At 38.9% G+C, this 11,054-nt stretch overlaps 1 protein-coding gene across 1 annotated transcript in view; it reads left to right on the top strand.

Moving 5' to 3' along the window:
- The window catches only part of mmp25b (matrix metallopeptidase 25b), an 11,580-nt gene extending 891 nt beyond the window's left edge, over positions 1 to 10,689 (top strand). The window contains exons 3-11 of the mRNA XM_014013894.1: positions 1,581 to 1,713; positions 1,833 to 1,974; positions 3,031 to 3,335; positions 3,446 to 3,625; positions 6,845 to 6,947; positions 7,132 to 7,214; positions 7,387 to 7,539; positions 8,187 to 8,480; positions 10,354 to 10,689. Of these exons, the coding sequence (XP_013869348.1) occupies positions 1,581 to 1,713; positions 1,833 to 1,974; positions 3,031 to 3,335; positions 3,446 to 3,625; positions 6,845 to 6,947; positions 7,132 to 7,214; positions 7,387 to 7,539; positions 8,187 to 8,480; positions 10,354 to 10,598 (1,638 nt within the window). The 3' untranslated portion in view covers positions 10,599 to 10,689. The remainder of the gene's footprint in view (positions 1 to 1,580; positions 1,714 to 1,832; positions 1,975 to 3,030; positions 3,336 to 3,445; positions 3,626 to 6,844; positions 6,948 to 7,131; positions 7,215 to 7,386; positions 7,540 to 8,186; positions 8,481 to 10,353) is intronic.
- Positions 10,690 to 11,054: the final 365 nt, after the last annotated feature.

The following is an 11,054-nucleotide window of genomic DNA, read 5'->3' as shown; positions in this document are numbered from 1 at the left end:
TAATTGTGTAATATTATTATGTTAATTATATAGACTGAGGTTTTAATGGCAAGTTACACATTTGGTGGCATGTCATTTTGTTAGGAAGATGTGTCGGAACAAAAACCCATGTGAGCATTAGAGATCATATGAAATCAATAAAATATGCATAAAATGAAGTTTGGGTTAACATTAAAACACATTTACTGATTTTTTGGAAGACACATAAAAAAACACTGGCTGCAAGTCACGAAAAAGGAAATAGTTAGGAAACCTCTAAGCTTCCCATTTACACGTCAACCACAAAGTTCCTTAAATTTCTTTATTATTGCATCTTTTTGGCGTGACCAGTGTCATGTTTAGTCAGGAAAAGAGTTGATTCACTTCTGTTACAGGAATTGTCGTCATTTCAAACAAATCACAGTATTTTAACAATTTTAATAAAGGCTTAATAAAAAGCACAGAAGAAGGACATGTTTGACACAAGCTAAAGAAGAAAATCAAACTACATTTCATAAACAGATTGCTGTGGTTAAACCCCAGAGAGAGACAGTTTGTCAGTGGGGCCAACACCTTTTTCCTTTCAGGCGCAGAATGAGACTTTAACTGACTGTTCTCATTTACCATCATGCACCTGACACAACATGGACAGGAAGTGATGACTGACACACTGCACTGTTAACTACACAAGACTGGAAGCTGATCATATGAGTGAAGCAGGGTGTGTGTTATACCACATGACATTAATACAGGACATGCAAAAGTCTTAATCCATCATTTCTTTCTATTTAGCTTCTGAACAGCCAGACTTTTTTATAATCTTTAACAGTTTATCAATTTTTTTCGAAGATCCTTCAAAGTTTTTCTTTGAACTTCARCTGCTTTTTCACATACAGTATTCTCATCTAGTACCTGCCCATATTTACATGATTTTTGAGAGTTTTGTCTGTTAAACCACTTGATCCACATTTGATCTGTCAATCTTTCAGGCAAAGGGCTGTGTCGACACATCACAGTCAATTTYRCACAGAACCAATATTAAAATKAATYTTTGGGCACTTTGTTACCAGCACTTTGTCACAAAGACACAATCTGCTTCTGTGGTTAATATATACACCCCCCATTAAAAATAAAATAAAMAATAAAGACACAAAATAGTATTTYAGATTTAATGAGATGATTCCCCAAGAGCTGAAAACTTGATCAGCTGAAGGATGATGCATCTCTCTTGTCTTTGTTGGATTGTCTTTTATTTTCTAAAAACATAAAATTTCAGATGCTGTTCATCTTCTGTATAGCTGCAGTCTTTTTTTGCCTGATAAATCTTTGCCTTACTTGTTTAATTTCCTTGCATTCTTAAGCAAATTCTGCAAGATATGTCATAATTAGGAATGAGTACTGTACGGAAACTGAGCAAACTTCCAAGAAAAACTTTGAAAGATCTTCAGAAAACATGCAAAACTGTTGATCAAGACTGATTTAAAAGATGACAAGAAAGTTCGGCTCCTAATTAAGAGATTAATGAAATTTTGTTTAATCATATGTGTGACTATGTGTGTTTGTTTTTATGTAAGTTGCATCATTTATTCCGGTTTTCCTAGGACTGGCTGAGCAAATACGGCTACCTTCCTTCTCCTGACCCACGCAGCAGCAAACTGCAGACCAGGGAAGGGATCGAGAAAGCTATCCGTGTAATGCAGCGATTTGGAGGGGTCCCTGAAACTGGGCTGCTTGGTAACAACCTCAGCATTACAGTATAAGCCAACATATCATGTGTAGAGTCAGATGATGTCTGAACGTTCCCTCCAGTCGGTGCAGTTTCAACACATGGTTGTGATCAACTTGTCCTGCAGACGGAGAAACGATCAAACTCATGTCCACACCACGGTGCTCGCTCCCCGACGTTGTAGGAGGCGAGGACATAAGGAGGAGGAGGAGGAGGAAAAGATACGCACTGTCAGGCCTGAAGTGGACAAAGACAGACCTCACATGGAGGTGTGTTTCCTGTCACAGCAAGTTGTGGTTTTGACACTCGTGAATCACGAGCTTWTTTTTGATCATTCACTTTTTTTGGTCAAGGTTTCCTAAAACTTGTGAAAGTCAAACAAATTATAAGATCTATTAAAAAAAACATGTTTTGAGGATTAGCAGAAGTCTTACAGGGATCTCCGATTAGTTGTAATATTAGACTTTATTTAATAAACATATATTTTAACTGTAAAACAAAGACTGTAAAAATACTGTAGGATGTTTAGTTTGTATAATTTTTTAACTAAAAGTTAAAAAATATATTACACGGACGGGGCCATTTTATTTATATGCAAAGCATTCTGGGTAAATGATGATATGGATAGGTCCTCAGCGTTGCAAGGCTGCTAGTGAGCTATATCCACCCTGAAGGTTAATCTTGGACAATATCTGACGATTGACTCTTTTAAATGAAACCAGAGAGCGTTGACAGAGAGGGGAACACAAAAATGACTCAGCCTGCAACTGAAAATATGGATGGAGGACCTCAGTTTAGCTTGTTTGTCGCACTAGCACCGAGCTAATACATATAAGTCAATATAGCGTCAGTGCTAGCACAAAGGCTAACAGGCTAAGCTGAGGTTSTTCTTCCATGAAGCAGCTCTGTTGTCCTCCATCCATATTTTCAGTTVCAGGCTGAGTCATTTCTACCTTCTCCTCTCTGTCAACGCTCTCTGGTTTCATTTAAAAGAGTCAATCGTCAGATATTGTCCAAGATTAACCTTCAGGGTGGATATAGCTCACTAGCAGCCTCSCACCGATGACCTATCCAYGTCATCATTTACCCAGAATGCTTWGYRTGTAAATAAAATGGCTCCGTCCGTGTAAAAATACATTTTTAAAAATGTACAAAACTAAACAGCCTACAGTATTTTTGCAGTCTTTATTTTACAGTTAAAATATATGTTTATCAAATAAAGTCTAATGTTACAACTAATCGGGGATCCCTTTAAAAGAGTGGCTATGGGGCCTATWAAAGACTCAAACCTTCAGTTTCTTAAAACAAAACCTCTTTTCTTCTAGTGTCCACAGCTACCCCACGCCCTCCATTTCCCCCAAMCTCCCTAAAAACACAGTGGACAACCTCTTGCGTCATGCCTTCAAAGCCTGGAGTGATGTGGCCCCCTTAAATTTCCGCCAGTTGGCGGGCRACAGAAGAGGGGCCACAGTTGGAGGGGACATCAAAGTGTCATTTGCCAGCTTGCTTCATGACGATGGCTACCCATTTGACGGACAGGGCGGCACTCTGGCCCACGCCTTCTTCCCCGGTGACAGTGAAGTGTCTGGTGACACTCACTTTGATGATCATGAAATCTGGAGTTATGGAGGTATTTCTTACTCCAATTATCAGTGTTAGGTCACACACACAGAGGCCAGAAACATTTAAAGTGCATGTGTTTGTGGGATCCAGTAACATTTTAGCTTCACACCTCCACAGGTGACAGCAGCAGCACAGACTTGTTCACAGTGGCTGTGCATGAGTTCGGCCACGCTCTGGGCCTGTCTCATTCYTCCTCTGATCCCTCCATCATGAGGCCGTACTACCAAGGCTCTGTGGAAGATTTTTCCATCTTCAAGCTGGCCTTGGATGACAGGATGGCCATCCAACAGCTCTACGGTCAGAATGGTTTATTTATTAGCTACAAATAACATCTCAAGTGTATTAAGACTCGTGCTTCTCTGATAAGATCTCTTCAGCTCCAATTGCAGATGATATCCAAACTTATTGCAAAGTGTGAACTCAAACATTAAAAAGATTATTCTGCCGATTGGTGCAGTTTGAAAAAGTTTACTCTAGTAGTTTTCCAGATATATCAATATGCAATTCCAAAATATGGGTCGACGTTTAGCACACGGCTTAATCTGTCAAAAACCATGTGAACGCTTGAGTTAACTTTTTATTTTACCATTATTGAGATGAGATAGCAGATCTCTACTTCAAGGATGGCCTGAAGGCRACCTATTGTTTTATGGGGTGTGGGGGAAACCATAGAACCYGGAGAAAACCCACACAAGCACGAGGAGAACATGCAAACAAAGTAAGACCCCAGGTCAGAACCAGGTATTGAACCCAGGAACCTTTTTGCTGTGAGGCATTGGTGCTAACCACTGAGCCATCAWKYTGCCATACTTCAACAATTAGGCAGGTCAAGGTCTCTGTAGGTAAACAAATATGGTAAAACTGTGCTGGCACAAAATGAAGAAGACATGCAGATATAAGAGTGAATCTGCTGTTAAACACAAAGGAAAGGAGAAATAAAGAAATCCAGATCTGGCAGGGCCTGGGGATCAGGCAGGGCAGTGGGGAGCCATAAATACATAAAATGGCTCTCAACCTCACGCATCTTTAGCAAAATTTCTTCTAGAATTCAAATTTCKCATTTCCACCTAATCTGTCTTTTAGTTCACTCAACAAATCTGAACATGAATGTGTACCAGTACATCAAAAGTATTGAGATGTCCAGCTCATCCATATTACCACTGCTGTATTTTCAGTCACTTTCTGTAAGTGAACATGCTTATTTCAGTTGGCATCTGGTAAAAAATTTTACTTAATTAATTTTAATTTAAGAACATACGATTCTGATTATACTTTATGGTTGTTTTTAACTTACTTCATGACATTTACACTCCAAAAAGGAAGTAAAGTAGGATTAACTAAGTGTTAAATTTGTTTGTTAGGTTTTTTTTTTTTTTTTGATGACTCCCCTTCAGGAGTTGCCAGCGAGCAAATTCACAAGAAAGACTTGCCAATTATTTTTTGTCAGATGCCCTTCCTTATGCAACCTGGACAAAAATCTGCTATCAAAAAAATTATACTGACATTTAGTTTAGTGATTCTGAAGATACCCCTGAAAAATATTAGTTTTTCTTTTAGTAAGATTTAAACCTCATACAAAGAAATGATGACTGGTTAAATAAAACACAAAAYTGAGTAGGTTTCTGTCAGACTTGTGTCAAGTTTACTTTTCTTTAGTTACACAACATGGCAATTTGTCAAACTCTACTCAATATGTGATCACATTTCATCTTGTCATTGTCGACTGAGTAATAAAATACTTTTGAAAAGGCTTAGAAAACACGCATGAGAACAATTCTAAAAAGGACAGAGTGTAAAGAAGAACAAAACACAAGAAAGTAACTTTAAAACACATTACAGCACTGTCTCTGTGGACTGAGCACACTGAATTCTTTCCACATAAACTGCATCTGATAGAACTGGTCTGTGTTCACAATCATTTCWAATATTTCTATCAATGATTCCAACATTAGTTATGCTCAAAATATCATATAGACAATTTTCTTTGTCTTAAAGACTTTTATCRCCAGAGGAGACTGGAGGTAAATACAATATTGTGTGGAGAAACTAGAGAGTCTGCTGAGAGGTTAGCATGCCTGTAATTTAACAAGGAATTATATCCTACAATTTGTTGCAACATTTCCTTTCAGGTGGAAAGTCAAACTGACTAAGTTTTTAGCAGGCTTTACTTATTAGTGTGCATTGCCAATGCAATGTACACTATTGTGATCGTTTCCCATCCAAGTCATCTCCACTTTGGCATGCTTCTCCTCCTGCATACTTTTTCCTAGAGCTGCCATTGTAATTTGTATCTGTAAAGCTCATATGCCAAATGATGGCTTTGCCTTTTGGTGCCTGTACAACTTATAGTTTTTGAAATATTAATGTTTAATAATTTATAATGGKAGTCAATGGAGCCTTGTATTGGTCCAATACTGCCCCCTGCTGTATCTACTCAGTACTGAACCATAGTTTAATAATATTTAATCTCAATAGTTCAGCGTTTACAACACTRATATGATTGTATTTTGATGTTTTACTATAATATTGTCCTAATATTGCTCTATTGCTGTAATATATTGCAGTTCAGTGTCAACAATTGCATTGGCAATGTGGCCCCTTTCTGCACACATACAAACCAACCCTTAGCAGTACCCTCTGCCACAGTTCCAATGGTCTCATGGTTAACTCTATGGGCTTTCATGTGGGAGATCAGGGTTCAAAACCCAGCTACARSCACTTTAACAAAAAATCTCTACAGACTTCATATTGTTACACAATTACGTTCATTACAGACACCTGCTGACTTGACAAGCACAAGCTGTCAGAAAACACATTTGAACTTGGTCACATTTCATTCTTAAAGTCCAATGCTGCAGGCAAAGCCATGCTGCAATGACATGCTACGTGGCAATGCACACTTGTTTTTACATCGTAAAAACCCATGTCTAGTTAACTATTATATTCTTGTTTTAGCTATTGTTTGGCTTTCTAAAAATTCCAATTGAAACATCTTCTGCTTCCTAATCTTGTGCTTCTTGAGTGATAAATTATACAATAAGCCATCTCCCTCAACCAGCCGGCCGAGGCAGATGGCCGCCTGTCCTGAGCCTGGTTCTGCTGGAGGTTTCTTCCTGATTAGCAGGGAGTTTTTCCTCTCCACCGTTTGCTCAGGATGGGAGACTGTGATGAAGTGATTCAACACAGCCTGCTGGTTTCTTCTTTAGATTTTTCTTTTTATGTACAGTGCCCTGAGACAAAACGTGTATTGTGACTTAGAGCTATATAAATAAACTGAATTGAATTGAATTGAAATTATCAAAAGGCTAACCCCATCCTCTAACATATATATAAACTGTATAATGATCTARTGTGGGTAAAGTTGGACCTACACAAAAAGACTAATAATAGTGAGTCAAATCTTGTCAAAACCCCCCAGTTATTGAGAAGAATGTTATTTCCTCCAGCGGTTTTCTCATGCTCTCATCAGCTTTCCTTTCCTTTTTTAACGCTGTCTGTGTCACATATCTATTTCAGGTGTGAGAGATGACCGACAACCAGGTGTTGTTAAACCTAACCCAACACGCCTACCTCCTCCGCCTCCACCAAGACCAACAAAACTCCCAAGACCAACAAAGAAGTGGGTAGAACCAAAGGACACAGTCCAATAAGCCATTTAATGTTGATTAAATGAACAAGTATGTGAATGTCATTTAAGGCCATGCAGAAACAGCTTTCAGTGGACGTGTTTGGGTTTTTAGCACCCTCTAGTGGCTTTTTCATTGACACTACGATGAATAAAAGAGTACTTTTCTCTGCCCCAGTCCTGATCCTTCATTTCAAGACCGGTGTAAGGGAAGCTTTGACGCTGTAGCAAATATCAGGGGAGAAGTCTTCTTTTTTAAAGGTGAGAACAGAAAAATCATAGCAACAATTTTAAGAAAAAAACACATGAGCTTCAAAAGAACTATACTAATAAAACAAAATAGCCACCTTGATGAGTATTTTTGTTGATCTTTTTCATCAGATGAACTTTCTGACTCTATCTGAATCCAGTACATTTTTCTTCTCTTCGAAAGGTCAGCACTTCTGGAGAACTCAGCAAGATGGGCTTTTAGTGTCCACAGGTCCGGCACAAATCCAAAACTTTTGGATGGGACTTCCTCCAGRAACAAATAAGATTGATGCTGTTTATGAGAGGAGGAGTGACAGCAGAATTGTCTTCTTTATAGGTGGGAAACAAACACTGTGTGTGTAATTTTAGCATCACAGGGTGTGAACAAGGTTGTTTCTGCTCATAAATTTGATGTTATTTTTATGTGTTGTGGGCGTTTTGGTCAAAGATTAAATAAAGGTTCTGACGTTTTAGACAACTTATGCCATCTTCTGAAATGTTTTTTTCCAACTACATGACTAAAAAAAAAGTTAGATATTTGATCACTTTGTTAGCATTACAGCATGTACATGCCTAAAAGAAGATTCCAGTTGAATTTTTTTATTCCATCTTCATCGTTGATGTCTCCAAATTTTAATAAGTTTGCATAAGTTGTCTAAAATAGTGTGACAGGGCCTTAAGGAAAGGCCTTCACTAAAATACTAGGGAATTTATCATCAAACTGTTTTGACAAGAACACTAACAATCTACAAGTGTAATGAGAAAAACATTTCTTTTGTTCTCTAAATCAGCACTGACTTAAGTTGGCTGMTATCCTGACGTTGTGACATCTCAATGAAAGAAACTGATCTTGAATTTTTCAATTCGTAACACATGCACATCACATTCAGTTCAGACTTGCAATAAGGAAATAAAAAATCCAATTTCAAATGCCAAAGAGTTGAATTGGCTTGATAGTGTTTTTTTTTCTCCTCCTTCTCTCAGGTTCTCAGTATTGGGTTTTCAAAAACACAGAGGCCATGAGGGGGTACCCTCGGCCCCTCTCTGACTGGGGCATGCGGAGGAAAGATGGAACTTTGGTGAACCGGGTAGATGCAGCCTTTGTCTGGGCCCACAATGGCAAGACCTACCTGTTCAGTGGTGGGGAGTTCTGGAGGTTTGATGAGACTCAAAGGGGTGAGCAGGTGACTTGGCAGCCAGATCCGGACTACCCTCGGGACAACAGCATCTGGGGAGGAGCACCGATCCACATGGATGATGTCATAAGCTGGGGAGAAGGTAACGTCCCACTTAGATGCACAAATGTAAATTCAGTTTTTGTCTGGTAAGATCAACGAAAAGCACACGGGCAGTTCATTTTTGGGTGACAGCATTCTTTAGTCAACATGAAGACAATAAGAAAAAATTTCTGTAATGAAAATAAAAATTATCGTCTTACTTGTATTTGAATGGAACAAAAGTAATCTGACTTAAAGGAATTTGTATTCATTACTTCTAGTCATGCTAGGCAGTTATTTTTACTGTTTTGAAGAGTCTCTTTCTTAATATTCATTACAWATGAGTGCTTCTGGCAAAGTTTGTGCAGAGTGAGAAAGTTGGACATTGACAAAACAACATTTTCAGGATGAAGGGGTAACTGTAGACTTTGAGTTTTGAGAAACATTAAAGGGGCAATATCATGTAAAATCAACTTTTTTGAGTTTTATATCATGTTATAATTTTATACTCTCAGAAAAAACATGCTCAAAGCCTTGCTTTGACCCATTCATGCATGTTTGAGAAATCCTGCAGCGTTTTTAGGAAGCCATGCTGAGGAGCAAAACGACAGGTGGGGACCAGAAACGCCTTTTGGTACCAGGAATGCACCTGGGACGTGTCTTTAGGCCAAACTTCCTCATGGCAGAGCGCCCCCCCCTTCCCACACACCCCGCCCATGACTCCTGTAGGCTCTCGGATGAAAGTGAAAGTGAAACTTAAACTGTCTGCTGAGCTTTCAACAAAAATTCTCACCCAGTGAAGCTCCTTTCAGATTAAAAATACCTTGGAGGAAATGTACTTTCAGATGCCAAGTAAACTGCATCATGGCAGCCCCCACCCCCCACCCCTGCACCGAAATGGGAGAGACAGAAGTGGAAGGAGGTTCTTAAAGAGACAGAGGCCAATTTCAAGGCGTTTAGAGGAGGAAGTGATGAGAAGATAGGTTTATTTTCTATTTAAACATAAAAACAGCATTTTGATAACAATTAAAGGTGACATAGATACTTAATTATGGTATTTAAATGTATGCCTGAGAAACACATAATATTGCCCCTTTAATACATTGAAGCCTTCACTAAAGTAGGAACCAAACCACAACAAAGTGAGGTTATATAGTTGAGGAGAGGATGAGAGACTTAGTTTATCTGAAGAATAAGTTTCGTCTGGGGTAGTTTTCTGGTTGGTGATGAAGAAAAAATATTTGAGGGCTAGCTAAAAGTTGTCTCCAGAGTGTACTGTGAGCATCACTTGAGTTGCAGAGGCTGACAGTCTTATCGCTTGAATGGTGAACATGTTCAGAACATTGGTGAAAATATATACTCTAATAATTCCTAAACTGAAGTGTGGCTGATGTGAGTATGAAACWGGCATAGGTGGGTGACTGCATGGCACCCACCTACATCTGTTTTATAGGTTTGAAAAGAAATAATGGTACGCCACCGTTTTGTGAACTGTGCACACCAAAAGAAACTGCACATCAACATGACTCACAGGTCACTTGGTCATTCAGAATTCAGTGAAACTTCAGCTCATATTTTCTCACAATAGCTAAGTCTTCAAAAGTCACAGTCATTGAGACACAATATCTTTAAGACCTGTAGAGCAAGAGTGTCTAATCCTGGTTTTCGAGAACCACTGTCCTGCTTGCTTTACTTGCTTCCACCCACCTGATTCGGTCATTGAATGGCCTCCAAGTTTTGCAGAAGCATGTTAATTTTCCATTCATTCAAATCAGGAGTGTTGAAGCAGATACAGTAAACCTCTAATACCCCTGTACATGCGTAACAGTATGACCAAAAAACTAAATCAGTCCATCATAAAATATATATTTTATTTCTACTTCATTGAGTTCCATTTGTTTGATGATTTCTGCATCATCTCTGCTGTTCTTCAGGAGATGCCTATTTCTTCAAGGACAGCTTCTATTGGATTCTTAAGAATGGAGGACTAAACCAGGAGTATGTTGCCCCAAAGTCTGCTGGGGTGGACTGGCTCAGATGTCCAGCTCCTCCACCGTCGCCCAATACACCGAGTCCCCGGAACCCGAAGGGGTGCTCCTGTCACTTTAGCGGGTCATCTCCATCGCTACGAAGCAACTTTCTGATCCTGATCTSTCTTTTGATGATGAGTCTATTTTAATTAATTATTTAACAGAAATTATTCATAGTTTTATAAGCAGCCATGTCGGTGTGTCATCCCTGCCTTCACAGGACTGTATTAAAGACTCTCAGAACATNTGTCATCCCTGCCTTCACAGGACTGTATTAAAGACTCTCAGAACATCACACAACTTTAGATCTCTGATAGTGTCCAGTTTCGAACAGTGTTCTGTTTTATAACAGCCCATCATGCTGTGAATACTCTGTCGTTTTGGAACCTTTTGTTGGCCAACAAGAATAGCAGCTTTTGACATCTTATCTCCCCCTCATAGAGTTTCACATGCGTGTGTTTTGTTTTTCACAAGTATTCAGCAGCTAAAATCTCATTGGCAGAAAATGAAATTTAACACCTTAGTACAGCCAGTGGGAAGTTTCTCAAGCATAATAAGATCTAAAATAAAACAAGTTCTTCATCTTTGTGTAGTTTAAATAATCA

The sequence above is a fragment of the Austrofundulus limnaeus genome, unplaced genomic scaffold (assembly GCF_001266775.1).
Source record: "Austrofundulus limnaeus strain Quisiro unplaced genomic scaffold, Austrofundulus_limnaeus-1.0 Scaffold108, whole genome shotgun sequence".
Classification (NCBI taxonomy): Eukaryota; Metazoa; Chordata; class Actinopteri; order Cyprinodontiformes; family Rivulidae; genus Austrofundulus; species Austrofundulus limnaeus.
The sequence above is the reverse complement of the archived record's forward strand: the minus strand, read 5'-3'. Positions and strand labels throughout refer to the sequence as shown.